This window comes from Tupaia chinensis, unplaced genomic scaffold, assembly GCF_000334495.1.
Source record: "Tupaia chinensis unplaced genomic scaffold, TupChi_1.0 Scaffold000661_1, whole genome shotgun sequence".
Lineage (NCBI taxonomy): Eukaryota > Metazoa > Chordata > Mammalia > Scandentia > Tupaiidae > Tupaia > Tupaia belangeri.
Genome location: NW_006160183.1, coordinates 1,370,802 through 1,387,596, shown reverse-complemented (window position 1 = coordinate 1,387,596; position 16,795 = coordinate 1,370,802). Strand labels below are relative to the sequence as shown.

General features: G+C 44.5%; 1 protein-coding gene across 1 annotated transcript in view; it reads left to right on the top strand.

Annotated features, from left to right (window-relative positions):
* PRKCE (protein kinase C epsilon) overlaps nt 1-16,795 on the top strand; it is a 582,018-nt gene that overhangs the window by 357,121 nt on the left and 208,102 nt on the right. Inside the window, exons 3-6 of the mRNA XM_006159896.3 lie at nt 1,962-2,121; nt 5,236-5,270; nt 6,920-7,005; nt 12,790-12,919. Of these exons, the coding sequence (XP_006159958.1) occupies nt 1,962-2,121; nt 5,236-5,270; nt 6,920-7,005; nt 12,790-12,919 (411 nt within the window). The remainder of the gene's footprint in view (nt 1-1,961; nt 2,122-5,235; nt 5,271-6,919; nt 7,006-12,789; nt 12,920-16,795) is intronic.

The following is a 16,795-nucleotide window of genomic DNA, read 5'->3' as shown; positions in this document are numbered from 1 at the left end:
GGGGTGGGGTGGGGAGTGGCGGTATGTGTAGGTGTCTCTATCTTCCTTCAGAAGCAGGAGCCACCGAGCAGACTCCATCTGGTTCATCACAGCCTGTCTTGGGGAGACATCCTGGAAACTGAGGGTTGCTTCCCAGAATCAGCTTCCCATTTGCTTGGTGCTTGCTTCCCTCTAATAGTACAAACTAGATTTTTGGCCAATTTTCTTTCTTTGGTTTTGCTTTTCCTCTTGTACTAACAAGATATCTTTGACTAAATGTCTGTGTGGGTCTCACATGTGACCTCCATTGTGGGACACCTTACAATGAAAGAAGTCCAGGAGAATCAGTGCTTCTTCCTCCAAGGACTGACACTGATATGGTGGGATGTCAGGTATTGACTGGTGTGGAAAGTATTGGGTGGGGGAAGAGAGCCACATAGGGGAACTTCCAGGACCTGCATGAAGGTTCCAGGAGCTTGGCAGGAGACTCAGTGCCTCCCACTCTGCCCTCAGAGAAGCCACAGACAGTTTGACACTTTTCATAATGAAGTCACTCAGCTGAGAGCTTTGAGGACTTGCTACAGGGCAAGTGAGCTGATCCTAGATAGTGTGTAGACAGTAGGATATTGGCTTCTCCCCCACTATCTGGGTTAGAAACTGGGCTCCACCGCTTAGTAACTGTGTTAACAGCAGTAGGTTACTTCAACACACTATTCTTCAGTTTACTTATCTATAAAACAGGGATGATAGCAGTGCCCTTCAAGCAGGATTGTTGTGAGGATTTATCGAGTTACTCCATGTGATGCCCTTAGCATAGAACACATGACAGGGTAAGACCTGAAAAGATGTTAGCTGTTTTCATCATTGTTTTAGCTCAGGTTGCCAGAACAAGATATCAGACTGGGTGGCTTAAGCAACAGGTACTCGTTTTTGACTGTCCTGGAAGCTAGAAGGTTGAGATGATGGTGCCAGCATGGTTGGGTTCTGGTGAGGATCCTCTTTCTGTTGCATACAGGGCCACCTTCTCACTGTGTGGTCATGTGGCAGAGACCACGTGTTCACTGTGGTCTCTTGTTCTTATAAGATCACCAATCCCTTTGTGGCGAGGTCTCGCCCTCATGACCTCACCTAAACCCAATTATCTGCTAAAGGATCCACCTTGAAATACCAGCACGCTGAAGGTTAGGGTTGAAACATGAATTTAGGGGGGCTGGTGCAAGCACTGACTCATCCATAACAATCATGATTATCATTTGTATTGTTGTTCACTAGTCCCCTTGCAAGGTGTTCTTAGGTCTGGGGCAATTTCAGTGGAAGAAAATAAGGAAGATCCTTTGGCCTCCAATAAGATCTTAAAGCCCATGATGGTGGATCATGAGCCTTTAGGAAACTGTCAGCATTCTCTGGGTTATATTTCTTTCACCTTTGACCTTTGGGAAAAGGTTCTTTGTTGTCCTAGTCCAAGAAAGGAGGAGAAGAGAGAAGTCAGATATAATATAGATGCTTCTCCAGGTAGGCAGCTATGTGAGCAGATTGCCCCCCTCAGCCCAAGTCTCCCTGTGTGGTTGGCTCTGCTATCCTCACTTGCAGAGGGAGATACTCTTTGAGGCTTAGGGTGAGGAAACGCCATCTATCCAAGGTTGTACTGCTCAGAAATTGTGTTAAGATTTAAACTCAGAGCTTTTGGATCCCAGTTCCATCCCTTGGACCATGCAGTGGATTTGGGGAAGAATGGGTGGCCACATAGGGAGCAGAGTTCATACTGCAATGGATCTGAGGGTACCCCTAGATGTAGTGGGAAAGACGATCTTTGTCTTCCCACCCCATGTGTGCTCACTCACTTCAGTTGAACAGGGAGATCCCTCAGACCATCCCTGCACAAGTGAAGGCACTTACCTGAGGGGGGGGGAGCTCTTCAGCCGGAGGTCATTTCCCAATACAGTAACTCAGACTGCTTTCTTCTCTGCTCTTGTCCTTCCTAGCCCCTAAAGACAATGAAGAACGTGTGTTCAGGGAGCGCATGCGGCCAAGGAAGCGGCAGGGGGCCGTCAGGCGCAGGGTCCACCAGGTCAATGGCCACAAGTTCATGGCCACCTATCTTCGGCAGCCCACCTACTGTTCGCACTGCAGAGATTTTATCTGGTAAGCTTCTCTCTCCTGGAAACCTCTAGGTATGACTTCTCTGTGGCAAGAACTCAGGAGTGGAATGGGAGAGATTATAAACTGCATTCAGAAAGTGTTGGTATGCTTTATGTCTTTATCTGGTTGTAGAAGACTTTTGTAGAGGGCTAAGTGTGTGTTCAATGTATGGGAGGAATACACGGAAGGAAGAAACTATGGTTTCTGCTGGCTTTATACTTAAGATTATAGATATTTAAGGAATTAAGATTTTACAGTAATGATATTGTGATTTTTATGAAAGAATCCTTATCAATTAGGCAGACAAGCTGAATTATGTACACATGCTATGATGTCTGAGATTGTTGAAAAATAACCCTTGAAGGTGGGAAGAGGGGACAGAGGTAGAGTTGGTACAAGACCAGCCATGTGTTGAAAATGACAAGAACTGGGTTTGGGGTATGTGTAGATCTATTATATTCATCACTCCACTTCTATATATGTTTTAAATGTTTCCATAATAAAGTTTAAAAATACTTGATTGCTAATATTTGTAATACAAAGCAGTTCTTACTAATTCTTCTAATAGTGCTACTTCTAGAATGTTGAGATTTCAGAAGAGGGAGAGAATAGCAGCCGGAGTAGTCAGAGAAGGCTTCCTGAGGAGGTGACATTTCTCCTTTCATGATGACTAGGATTTGATAGGCCGGAAGAGATGTGTAGTAGGCCTTTTGGGAGGTAGAGAAAAATATGGAGCACTGATCTTGGGATTTGGAGAACTATAGCTATCTACCACATGCTAGGAAATATCTAATTAAAGCTGCCTAATATCCTATCAGCTATGTAGTATTAGCTCCAATTCACTTATACTACCAAGATTCAGAAATGAGAAAAAAAAAAAGACTATTCTGACGTTGTAATGTCCTCTAGTGAGAAAGTGTCAGAGAAATGATTCTACACCTGGTTAACCTGCCTTTATACATAAATTTTAGGCTGGCCTTGTGGCCTAGTAGTGAGGAAATGAGATTCTACATGACCGATCATTGGGATTCAAATTTTGGCACTAGTATTTTCAAAAACATGTCAGGCACATGTGTGTGCATGCCCAAAATCCTTACAAGATGGGGAAATAGAAGAGAAGGGATAGTAGTGTACCAATTCCGGTTGGAGGGTGCTTTCTCTTCTCCCCATCTGTCTGTCTGGTGAGTGCATGCTCCCTCTGGCAAATTAAAAAAAGAAAAAGAAAAAGAAAAAACTTCTTTTCCAGGTAGTCAGCTATGTGAGCAGATTGCCCCCCTCAGCCCAAGTCTCCCTGTGTGGTTGGCTCTGCTATCCTCATTTACAGAGGGAGATGCTCTTTGAGGCTTAGGGTGAGGAAACACCATCTGTCCAAGGTCGTACTGCTCAGAAGTTGTGCTAAGATTTAAACTCAGAGCTTTCGGATCCAAGTCCCATCCTTTGGACCTTGCAGTTGGTGTGAGGTGTTCCCTGACATCCTACAAGCCTTTCTTGCAAGCTATCTGAGTTCTTGTAAGCTGATAAAGGTTGCCAACATGCTTGATTCCAGTGCAGGAGAATGAATAGGGCCAAGTTTCAATATGAACTCTGCCAGGGCACATTTTACTGGGCTCTGTGGAACCCCCTGGATTCCTAAGGTGTCCAGAAGTTGCTTGTATTATCCTTGTGGTGTTAAAGAACAAGTTAACTGAGGTTGGCATGGACATCTGAGATGACACAGCTTAGGGCAAAATCAATCCAACCGTAGCAGAAATAATGCCCCACTCTGGGTAGACACTTCTTCCCAGTGATGATTCAAGTGTCTGAACTCCGCTTTCTATGTTTTTCTCATGAATTGAGTGGTTGGTCTTACACCCACAAAGAATGCCACTGAGCCCTGTGTTTTCTGGGTATAGCCCACATGACTTCTTGCTTCTGTTACTGGACTGAGAACTGCCGTGAGCTCCCTGACCAGCAGTTACTGAGGTCAGTGGTAAGGTCAGGTTGGCTGGATTATTCTGTGTCCATGCTGACTTTAAACCTTGCCCTGGGAACCCTGCTTGGACTAAAAGGAAACCTCTCATGGTAGCCTTTACTAAAATGGTAGATTAAACCCCCAGTCCTGGCCACAGACTAGCCCATACTCTTGGTGGTCTATAGAATGCCCAAGGAAGGGAACCAGCAGTTAGCGTAATGGCTATGTCGCTGGACTCCCACGTAGTCGACCGTGGTTCGTGTCCCGGACCCGGTGGCTTGAAACTCACGCCGGGCGCGTGTGCGTGTGTGCCCAAGATCCCGAGAGGAGAATGGAGGAGAAGGGATTGCGGCGTGACCATCCCCCCTGGGGGGTGATTTCTCGCTTTCTGTCTCTCTCTGTCTGTCTGGCGAGCGCACGCGCCCTACAGTGAAAATCTCTCCAAAAAAAAAAAGAATGCCCAAGGAATATGACAGCCAGTGGCAGCCCTCCTTTATGATCAGAGAGTCTGTAGAGTTTGTATTGGTGCTGGGAGAGGAAGGACATCCTTTTTATTTTATTTTTTTTTAAGAGAGATTTTTGCTATAGGGCACATGCACTTGCCAGAGAGACAGATAGAAAGTAGGAAATCACCTCTGGGGGATTGGCCATACCATAATCTCTTCTCTTCCATTCTTCTCTCAGGATCTTGGGCACACACACATACACACGCATGCACCAGTGTGATTTTTAAGTCATTGGGTCTGGGACTCAAACTGTAGTTGACTACATATGGGACTCCAGTGATGAAACTATTACGCCAGCTGCTGGTCCTGAGGAACATTCACTTTTATCCACAAGGAAGGGTATACTCAACTGGGGCCTGCTGAGAACAAGTAGGTTTACTTGTGGATTTCCAGAAGACTATTGACATCACTGGAATGGCGGTTTGTATAGGAAACCAAGCTCTGACACTGAACAGACCTTACGCCCACTCCAGGCACTGGGGCTTCCCTTGGTGCCTTTGGAAGAAGGCATTTTTAAGGCACTCTGTAAGTGACAGTGAAATCACACTGCTCTGTGGACTCCATGGTGCTCTGTGGGAAGAGGCCAAAATTGGGTGGCTTCATTTGTTTTTTGACCTAGTAAAATTCCATTGTCCTAAAAGGTTATATTCTTCTTTTCAGGGGTGTCATAGGAAAGCAGGGATACCAGTGTCAAGGTAAGAGATATTTTAAGAACTTAATTTTTGTGGCCCATGGCTAGAGCCAGATCTCTAGTGCTCTTACAAAGTGTGTGCTGAGTTTGTTGGTATTTGGAGGCGCTCTGCCTGACTCACATGCTCTGCAGCCTCTCTGAGAAATGGGGCCCTGATTTTTGGTCCCCACCTGGCCACTACTTCTATGTACAGATGTGGTCGGTGTCTTGCAGGGACCACCTTTCTCCAGTTGGACCAGTTGGCCTCAGCAGGTCTCCAAGCCACCCAGCCTTTTTGTGCCAATTGCAGCAGGCAGCACTTTTATCTTTCCTAGAGAGCTACTGTGTTCTCAGAAAAGTCATGATGCATTTTTGCATAGAAAAAAATAAGTCATGACTTTTCCGACAACCTAATGGAACACTGCAATTAGAGGCTCTTTCAAAGTCCCACTTTGTGCTGAGCTGGGTTTTGTGTATTTGCCAGCTCCTTTCCTCTCTTGCTCCCTAGAGTTGCTCTTTTCCCAATTGTTTTAGTTAATATCACTAAGTATCCTTGCCGATTCTCATTCTTGTCTCTATCGTGGAATCATTAGCTCTGAAAAATGTAAAACTCACTTGAAGTTACTGAGGACTCTTTTTTTTCCCCATTAGTTGACTACACATGCAAACTTCAGTTGTACAAAATTGGAGGGTGGAAACGTGATGTGGTCATGTAGAGGTCTCTCTGTGGTTTGAGCATGGGGCTTTCCATCTCTTGGTCTAGCACTGTTTAACTTGGGCTTCTCTCTTGAGGGAACTTGGAAAGATTCTGCTAGACATCGTGTCTTTAGGGTAGCCTGTGTGTAAGGAGAGTTACTTAACTCTTTAGCCACCTATGTTCCACACTGCCCCATGACACTGAAGACAGAAGTACAGGTTGCTTCTTGTGGACCTATTAAGTTCAATGAAAATTTTAAGTTTGTCATATAACCGGTATAACCAGATTAAAAAGCCTAAGAATTTCTGTGCTACTTGCTGCAGTTCTTCCTATCACATTAGTCACCCTGGCCTCATCCTGAGCGGGGCACAATTACCACATCTCTAATGGACAATGACCAGGACCAGCAAATGGTGTAATGGTTACATTGCTGGACTTCCATGTAGTCGACTGTGGTTCAGGTCCCAGACCCAGAGGCTTAAACTCACACTGGGTGCCATGTGTGTGCATGGCCAAAATCCTGAGAGGAGATGGGAGGAGAAGGGATTGTAGCATGGGCTATGCCCCTTGAGGGGTAATTTCTCACTTTCTAACTCTCTGTTGAGTGCACGTGCCCTTTAGAAAAAACCTCTCTTAAAAAAAAAATAGACAATGACCCATGGGAGAGCTGAGAAGGAAGTTGTTCCCTGATCTTGGCATATCAAAGCATGAAAATTGATCAGTACTCCCGGAATTAGAGCAAACTGCCAATGTGCTTTGAGAGTAAATGTTTCATTCTTCTTCAAGACATTTAGGAAGCCCTAATGGCAAAGTGCTCTGAGCTAACTGCATTAAGGACTTTGGCGAGGATATTAAATTAATACTCAGTGACAGAAGGAGCATGCCTCCCTTTGTTCTTCTGCAGGGACTTGATTATACCTTGGAATGAAAACTTTATTCATGCACTTGTTGTTCAGCCTCCTTGTCATCTTTTGCAGTGTGCACTTGTGTGGTCCACAAGCGATGTCATGAGCTCATAATTACGAAGTGTGCTGGATTAAAGAAACAGGAAACGCCTGACGAGGTAAATATAACATTGGAATTCTGGGCTTTCTTCACTGTCAGCCCCTCCCATCACTCCCTCCTCTGTGGTCCCCAAGAAAACTTGATGTTGCTGTGATCCCGTCACTTTCTTGTTGATCACAAATTAAGGGAGTTGTTGATGAGTCTCATCTCGGAAGACCATCTATAGAATGAGCACAGCTCCAAGTAAGTTTTATCCTTGTACATATCGTGCCAAGAGCAGTATGATTCCTGAGCTAGATCCCACAAGGAAATGTGAATTATTTTATGTCATTATCTCCTCGGAACACTGAAGTGGCTAACTGATGTGTCCATGGCTCTATGCAGGTAATGAACAGTGATAGAAACAGCACACAGCAGAAACCTTATCTTTAATTGGGATATGGGGCAGTGAGTGGAATGAACAAATTCAAGGAACACTCAGGAGGTGGAAATAATCACAATAATGCTAAGAGTCAACAGTCGCTGGGTACTTACCATATCCTAGTTTAAGCATTTCAACAACTATTACCTAATCCCATAACAGTCTTAATGAGATACAGATGCTATTATCATCTTCATTATATGACAGAGAAAATAGAAGCACACAGAGGTCAAATTAACTTGTCACAAATTACATAGCTGATATGTGAAAGAGCCACATTCAAACCTAGATCGTCTGTTCTAGAGTCTGAGCCCTTGACCACTGCACAGTGTTATCTCTTAACCTTAGAAAATAGTGTCGGACTGGCTACTAGGGAAGCTGCCAGGGGGAATGAAAGAAAGAAAATTTGGGGACCAGTAGATGGCATGATGGTTATGGTGCTGGACTCCCATGTAGTCAACTGTGGTTTGAGTCCTGGGCCCAGTGGCTTTAAACTTATGCCAGGTATATGTGCATGCCCAAGATCCCAAGAGGAGAATGGAATAGAAGGGATAGTGGCATGGCCAACTGCCAGGGGATGATTTCTCACTTTCTGTCTGACTCTCTGTCTCTGGTGTGAGCACATGTACCCTAGAGCAAACTTACCCTCTCTCTCTCTGATCAAACTGGAAAATAATAACAAATAAAGTTAAATAAAATAATTATTAAAAAAATAAAGAAATAAAATTTAACTGTGTAGGTAGGTTTCTCCTAATCTAGTGTTGGGGAGAATGGTGTTACCAATGATAGATTTAAAAACTCCCTTGACCAAAATGGCAGATATGACTGAGAATAGGGGTTAACTGTGTTCAAGGTGGTTGATTTCAAAGGCATGCTTTCAATTTTAGGTTAAATAATATATAATCATAGGCTATTAGAACTGGGGATCAGAAAAAGGGGCTTGGAATGGGTTTATAATCAGCTGGGGTCTATAATCAGGTGGATTTATAATTTTTTGTTTTTTTTTTCTTTTAAAAATATATTTTAATTTCTTTTATACTTTCAATCACTATACATCACTTAGCTTGTAAAATGTATTTTCCAACATGAATACATTTCACATCAGACCTGTTGGAGATACCATACATGTTATCAACAGGTAATAATCCATTTCTGTGTCCCATAAATGTCTTGTCTCTCTTTTTTTCTCTTTAATGTCTTTCCTCAGACTCCCCTCCTTCTCCACCCTCTTTCCACACTGTATCCAGTATCTATAGCCATTTTCCATGTTTCTATATCCTCTAATCTTTCAGTTTCAGCCATAGAATGCAGACAGTTGGTATATATTAAGTGGAGGCATATACAATGACTCTCCTTTGTAATTTGGCTTCAGTCCTTTTTAAAGATGGACCTTCCACCTATTCCTTAACAACAACTTAGCATCTTGGCATCTAAGGCATTTTCTGTCTTTTATATCTTTTTGCTTTCATGCCATCTCTGGACAGCAACAAGGGACAAGATTAGGCTGAGCTTTCAATATCCCTGAAGGGCAGACAGCCCAAGTGCTCATGTGTTTTACAGAGGTTCACCTGTAATGGTTAAAATTGCAAGCAGCACTGGACTGTCCTGCCTCCTGGCCTAGGGTGAAAACCCCAACTATATCCATTACAAGTAAAATGAAAGGAGATGGCCTAATTGCCATCTGACTCCCTTCTTTCCTATGGATATTTTGATGAATATTTATTGGGTACTTCCTGTAGGAAGGCATCTTGGCATATCCCATGGAACACATATAATCCTGCCCTTGAGGACCTCACAAGTCTCACTACCTGTGAGTCTCTGCAGGTTTCTATAGCTCTTCCACACTTTCTGGGAGGGAAAAGTCCTTTAAGAGTCCATGCCATGTAGATTAGAGGGTGGGGAATTGAAATGCTCAGAACCTAGCACAAAATCCATGCCCTAGTTTTTGTGACAGTCTTTCCTGGAGTATTGAACAGTGAAAACTAGTCTTCAGTAAGGTGTGTCCCCGTATTTGGCATATATCACAAGGACAACATTGCCAAAGATTGAGAAGGGAGCTTTGAGTTTCTAAGGTTGGCAGAATTGATTGCACCTCCTGGTTTTCCCTGCTCCCATCTCATACTTCCTGAGGCCATTCTCCTTTAGTACCAGTGTATATGGCCCACTGTGGGGGTGAGTGTGCCCTGTGCTGACTGCTACTCTGCTGCAGACCAATTTTTGAGTTCATCCTTTTGTGTAATGTACTCAGGATCATCTGTCAACCAACACCTTCAGTGTGATGCAGGTGTACCCACACGTGTGTATACCCCAACACATTCAAAGCATTCAAGGCACCATGCTTCTAAGGCCTTTGATCCTATTAAAAGGTGCTTTTTCATAGAGCTCTTGGATCTTTTGAACCATAGGCACTTGCCCTGTCTTGTGTCTCTGTGTGTCAGTGCTTAGCACTCACCTTCCCCATACTTCTTAGAATGTTAACCAAGGAATGTTCTGTGTCGTCTTCCTCTTTCTTTTCCTCCTCTTTTGGATCTTACACTTTCCTCTTTCTGCCTATGTCTTTGGTTCCATGTCCTCTCCGAGCCTGCCTTTGCCCTGTGTTACTGTGTCCTCCTCGGTAGGAGCAGCTGGACACATGTCTGCCTGCATGAGTATGGTCTTCATATTTGTGTGTCTGCCTCTCTGACTCCATGATGTTCTCTTGTGTGCATTCCTTCATCTGCCACCTGTCTGATACCTAAGCATCCTTAGTGGTTCCAACTGAAGGCTACATAGCTTTCCCCACACTGATTCTTCTAGTCACCTGAGACAGCTTCCCTACCTCTTCATCTGTCATTCATACTCCTATGAAAACCCTATTCCTGGGAGAAAGTGATTCTGTTCCTGTATGGGACCACCACGTTTTCAGGATTGAAATTGTAGTAATGATCTCATATATCCTTAGATGTGAGACTAGCAGAAGGTGACATGTGTATACTGACAAATAGGCACACTTAGGCTACAAACCTATGGAGGGGTGGGTCAATTGTTTTCAGTATATCTGAGAATCATGTACCTAAGCAACATCCTCATAAATGGTATATGCATTTTGAGTAGGGGTCAGAAAAATCCTAATTCAGTGGAAGGACCAGCCATTTATTTTTTTTTTATTTAAAATTTTTCAGAGGGCATATGTACTCACCAGGGAGAAATGTGGGGAAACAGTGAGAGAGTACCCCTCCGCACCTCCTCATGAGGAGTGGTCACACTTCAATCCCTTCTCCTTCATTTCTTCCACATGTCTGCCTGCATGAGTATGGTCTTCATATTTGTGTGTCTGCCTCTCTGACTCCATGATGTTCTCTTGTGTGCATTCCTTCATCTGCCACCTGTCTGATACCTAAGCATCCTTAGTGGTTCCAACTGAAGGCTACATAGCTTTCCCCACACTGATTCTTCTAGTAACCTGAGACAGCATCCCTCCCTCTTCATCTGTCATTCATACTCCTATGAAAACCCTATTCCTGGGAGAAAGTGATTCTGTTCCTGTATGGGACCACCACGTTTTCAGGATTGAAATTGTAGTAATGATCTCATATATCCTTAGATGTGAGACTAGCAGAAGGTGACATGTGTATACTGACAAATAGGCACACTTAGGCTACAAACCTATGGAGGGGTGGGTCAATTGTTTTCAGTATATCTGAGAATCATGTACCTAAGCAACATCCTCATAAATGGTATATGCATTTTGAGTAGGGGTCAGAAAAATCCTAATTCAGTGGAAGGACCAGCCATTTATTTTTTTTTTATTTAAAATTTTTCAGAGGGCATATGTACTCACCAGGGAGAAATGTGGGGAAACAGTGAGAGAGTACCCCTCCGCACCTCCTCATGAGGAGTGGTCACACTTCAATCCCTTCTCCTTCATTTCTTCTTCCTTTGGGGATTTTGGGAATGCACACACACACACACACACACACACACACACACACATGTGCATAACTTGTTTCTCAAGCTTCTAGGTCCTGGACTTGAACTGGCAAGTTGGCCATATGGGATCCAGGTGCCTTAACCACCATGCCACCAACTGGCCTGGACTAGCTGTTTCTTGGAGCTGGATGATAGGTGATCCTGAGCATTAATGTGGATGGATGTGCCTTTGTGTGTACATTCAAGCCTATGTCCAACTCTCCTCTCTCCCCTCTCATTTTTGCTCCTTGGTGAGCCAGTGACCCAAGGGCCAGGTTCTCTGCTGTATGCCCTCCACTCCCAAATTCCCAGAGTAGCAGTAGTGACTTTCTCTCGCCCATACATGTCCTAGGAGATGATCTATGGTCCTTTTGAGAGGTCCTAGGTCTGTGATTGTTCCACTAGAGACATGGGCAGAGAATAGATCTGTGGAGCAGAGATGACAACCCAGAAAGGTGTACAGTACTGATGACCCCCATGATATGCTTCATCTTTCCCACCTTTTCTATTCTATTATCTTGTTGAGCTCCATAATCTATGTCTTTAGGTGGCACAGGACCATATTCATTTGCCAGATGATATATTCTAGGCCCCAAGATGTTAGGAGACCTGCCTGAGACTTCACGGGTGTTTTGTGGCAGACCCAGGGCCATGTCTCACATACCTGAACTCCTGGTCCTAATTCCTTCCCCTGCTATCTTGCCACTTTTTCTTTATTCCTTTAAAATAATCAACAAGAGGCCACATCGTGATTTAAATATATGGGCTCTGGATTTAGACTTACAGGGATGGCGGCCTGTCTTTGCCCCTGATCAGATAGCAAGCATGCTTCTTAATCTCACCATGATTTAATTTCCTTATCCGTTCACTGGGTGTAATAATGGCACCTACCCTGAAAGGTGATGGTAAGGTTTAACTGAGATACTGGTGCCTGGCTTACAGTCAGCACTGATATCTTAGTGTCCTTAGTGAGCACCCCCCCTCATCCCTGCCCCAGCCTTGGCCATCATCATTGTAGTTATTGCTTGTCCTGTCTGATGATCTCGAGTTTCCATGACCCTGTGCAGAGTTCACATGCTGCTCTATAGAATCACATGTCCACTGTCAAGCTGCTCAAGGACTCTGCCTCAGCGAGGCTTCCCTATATTGAGTGCACATAGTGATATTTCATCAGTGGTGAGAGTATGTTCTGTGATTGCTTGAAGGCCTGAAATCTTGGATTGAACTACACAGGGGAGAGCGGGCCTGGCCTTGCAAAACCCAGCAGTGTGGCAGTCTGTTCAGGGCTCTAGGAGCAAGCTTAGGCTAGGATGGAGGTGCGGTTTGCCTCATTTCTCAGGGCAGATTTCAGAGCCAACCTGAGGCCTGCCCTCAACGATGACCTGTGAAAGAAGTTCTGTAAGTGTTCCAATGATGAGCACTCTGAGACATGAGGGAGCTTGGTGGTGACCTTGTGTTTTGCTGTCCCTGCAGGTGGGCTCACAGCGATTCAGTGTCAACATGCCCCACAAGTTTGGTATCCACAACTACAAGGTTCCCACCTTCTGCGACCACTGTGGGTCCTTGCTCTGGGGCCTCTTGCGGCAGGGTTTGCAATGTAAAGGTAAGTTGATTCCAGCCCTGCCCTCAATCCTGCACCCACATGCCCTCATTTGTCCTCCTCTTCGTAAAAAATAACTCACTCTTGGAGCTTAGAAAATAAATTCCAGATTTGGCTGGAGGTCTGAACACAACCCCTTATTCATCCCTCATTAGTGACTCTGTGCATCTGTTAAGCAGTCTCTTCGGAGAGATTGCCCTAGACTATGTGGAGGAAACAGTAAGGAGGAGGGAGGCAGGGCCCACCTTTTAAGATGGTTGACAAGCTGAGGAGACAAGACGAATCTACCAAGGTAGAGAAATGACCTAAGGAAAAGATTTATTGGAGCAGAAGGGAAGAAATATATTGGAGTTAGACCCTAAAGGAAGTAAGAGGTGTGAATTGGAGTTTTTCTCTTGTGATCTATGGTTTGGACCTTACTCCTGGAAGGAATCAGTCTAGAACGCCTTCACATAAGAGATCATATTGATCTTATATAGGCTGTGACATCAGTGATATTATCCTCATATCCCAGGTAAGAAAACTAAGGCTCAGAGATTAAGTAGCTTGCTAATATCACGCACCTTGTTATCAGAAATAGGTGTAGAACCTTGGCTCTTTAGTTTAGGTTTCTCTGCTTCCTGCTGGTCCACCCATGAATCATCTGCTCAAATTAGCATGCTGAGTGTCACAAGTATCAACACACAGAAAGGGAAGGAGTAGACATATGCTGGGGGCCAGAGGAGTGTCTAGTTTTCTAAGCTGGTCCAGCCTGTGCACTGAGTTGGGTAGCCATGAACTACTGGGCAGGGATCTTGCATGGACATTACTTTTAAATAGCATTTCAGTGTTTGTACTGAATGTATTAATAAATTCCCATTGTAAAAACATAGAAAAAAAATGGGAAAATTTTAAGAAAACCTGAAGACATGAACAAATTGGTCATTGAAGGAATCCCAATGAGAAATTATGAGAACTTAGAGCTAAGGAAATGGATGAGTGGAAATAAAGAAAATAACTTAAAGATATTGAGGAGCAGTAACTTACTGGGCATAGCACCCAGGTCCAACTGAGAGGACAGAGATGCCATTCACTGAGATAGAGAATACAAGAGAGAGAACAGGGTTAGAGACATGTTAACCTGAGGTGTCTGTGGGAAATTTACATGGAGCTGGTCAACTTCTGGACCCTCATTGAAACTTGGAGGAGAAGGCTAGATTGAGCATTTACATTTGGAATTTCTCAGTATCTCGGTAGTAGTGAAAGTCATAAAGTAGATGTCATTCTCTAGGGTCAGTACCTTGAGCATGAAGAAAACAGTCAAAGATTGTTACTTGGGAGTTGAAGGACAGAGAGGCAGAGGTTACCAGTATCTGAGGATGAGCCTACAAAGGCTACAAGAGGCAAGGACTTCACAGGTAGGAGGAAACCAACAAAGAACTGCGTGATGAATGCCAAAGGTGTAGAAAGTATTAAAAAAGAAGAAGCGGCACAGTGGAACAAAAATTGCCAAGAGGTTAAGACAAGAAATGAAATGAGGAGTGAGACTTAACAAGAAGGAGGTCACTAGTGACCTCAACAGAAAGTGTCTTAGTGGGATGGGGGTCCAAATGCATTAAGTTAAAATAAGAATGAAGGGTCTGAAGTATAAGGTATCTTTGGGCCAGCAGGTGGCATGGTGGTTAAGGTGCTGGACTCCCACATGACTGACTGTGGTTCGAGTCCTGGACCTGGTGGCTTGCTTTCTCTCTTGCCCTTTCTCTGTCTCTGGAGAGTGCATATGTCCTATAACAAATTAAAGTAATAATAAATAATTTTAAAAAGTATATGGTATATTCAAATGTTCATGGAACATATGTCTTATGAAAAAACAATATATGAATTTCAAGGTTTTTTTGCACAAAAATTAGCACATTTTTATTTCATTTTCCACTAACTTTTTGAAGTCTCCTAGTGTTTTCAGAATGTTTTAGACAGTTAGGAAAACATGGAAAAGGAGAGATTAATGAACCAGAAGGGAGAGGGAGCCACTGATATTGCAGGGGCAGAGGGAGGGGCAGATCTTGAGGGTAAAGATGAATGGAGGGAAAGCCTAAAGACCAGGCCCTGGTGCAGATGCGTATCTGGGATCAGAGACAGGAATCCAGGGGAAGGTGAGTGGGCAAGGTAATCATACAAGTTTTCAATCTGTTGAGAGTATCACAACAGTGTTTGCCTTATTCTCTGAAATAGGATATCCTTTTGGATGTTGAGGGTAGGGAGAAGGGGTCTGGAAGGCTTGAGGAGTTTGGGGGTGGTAAAGGAAGGAAATAGCTATTGTGGGAATCGATGGTATCTTGACCTGAGACAGGAGGATGTGCCGACTACTGACCCTCCTAATTGTGTCTCCAGAGGGAGGAACGAGGTTAGTCCAGTCTCCCTTCCCAGTCATTTTTCTAGCAGGTGACCCTGAAGGAAACAAAACTTGCCTAAAACCTCTTAGGTAAGATGGAAACAATAGAAGGGAAAAAGCAATGGGAAGCTCAAGTGTTCTTAGCAGAGGATAACACATTTTTAGAAAGAAGTGTGGTTGCTGGGAAGCACAGAGCTTGCTTTGCATAGGACTCTGATGAGGCGATGTCTGGTTTTTAGTAAATATATTAATTATTGATCTGTCTAGGGAATCTAAGTGAAGATACCATCATTGCATAAATATTAATATTTGAAAAAAATAAAAAGCCCAGACATCACTGCAGAGGCTGAGGGTCCCTGGATGACCCTGGAATGTGGCAAGACCCCAGGACCATATATTTAGCTCTCTTTGGCAGGCAGAAAATGCTGGATGCCTGCTCAAGTAAAGAACTGAGGGCGACGGGAACCAGCAGTTAGCGTAATGGCTATGTCGCTGGATTCCCACGTAGTCGACCGCGGTTCGTGTCTCGGACCCGGTGGCTTAAATCTCACGCCGGGCGCGTGTGTGTGCATGCCCAAGATCCTGAGAGGAGAATGGAGGAGAAGGGATTGCGGTGTGACCATCCCCCCTGGGGGGTGATTTCTCGCTTTCTGTCTCTATGTCTCTCTCTGTCTGTCTGGCGAGCACACGTGCCCTATAGCGAAAACCTCTCCAAAAAAATAAAAAATAAAAAAATAAAAGAACTGAGGGCGGGGACCAGCAGTTAGTGTAATGGGTGTTGCTGGACTCCCATGTAGTCAACCACGGTTCGTGTCCTAGACCCGGTGGCTTAAAACTCACGCCGGGTGCGTGTGCGTGCATTCCCAAGATCCCGAGAGGAGAATGGAGGAGAAGAGACTGTGGCGTGGCCATCCTCCCTGGGGGGTGATTTCTCGCTTTCTTTCTCTCTGTCTCTCTCTGTCTGGCGAGTGCACGCGCCCTATAGCAAAAAACCTCTCCAAAAAAATAAAAAATAAAAAAATAAAAGAACTGAGGGCGGGGACCAGCAGTTAGTGTAATGGGTGTTGCTGGACTCCCATGTAGTCAACCACGGTTCGTGTCCTAGACCCGGTGGCTTAAAACTCACGCCGGGTGCGTGTGCGTGCATGCCCAAGATCCCGAGAGGAGAATGGAGGAGAAGGGATTGCGGTGTGACCATCCCCCCTGGGGGGTGATTTCTCGCTTTCTGTCTCTATGTCTCTCTCTGTCTGTCTGGCGAGCACACGTGCCCTATAGCGAAAACCTCTCCAAAAAAATAAAAAATAAAAAAATAAAAGAACTGAGGGCGGGGACCAGCAGTTAGTGTAATGGGTGTTGCTGGACTCCCATGTAGTCAACCACGGTTCGTGTCCTAGACCCGGTGGCTTAAAACTCACGCCGGGTGCGTGTGCGTGCATTCCCAAGATCCCGAGAGGAGAATGGAGGAGAAGAGACTGTGGCGTGGCCATCCTCCCTGGGGGGTGATTTCT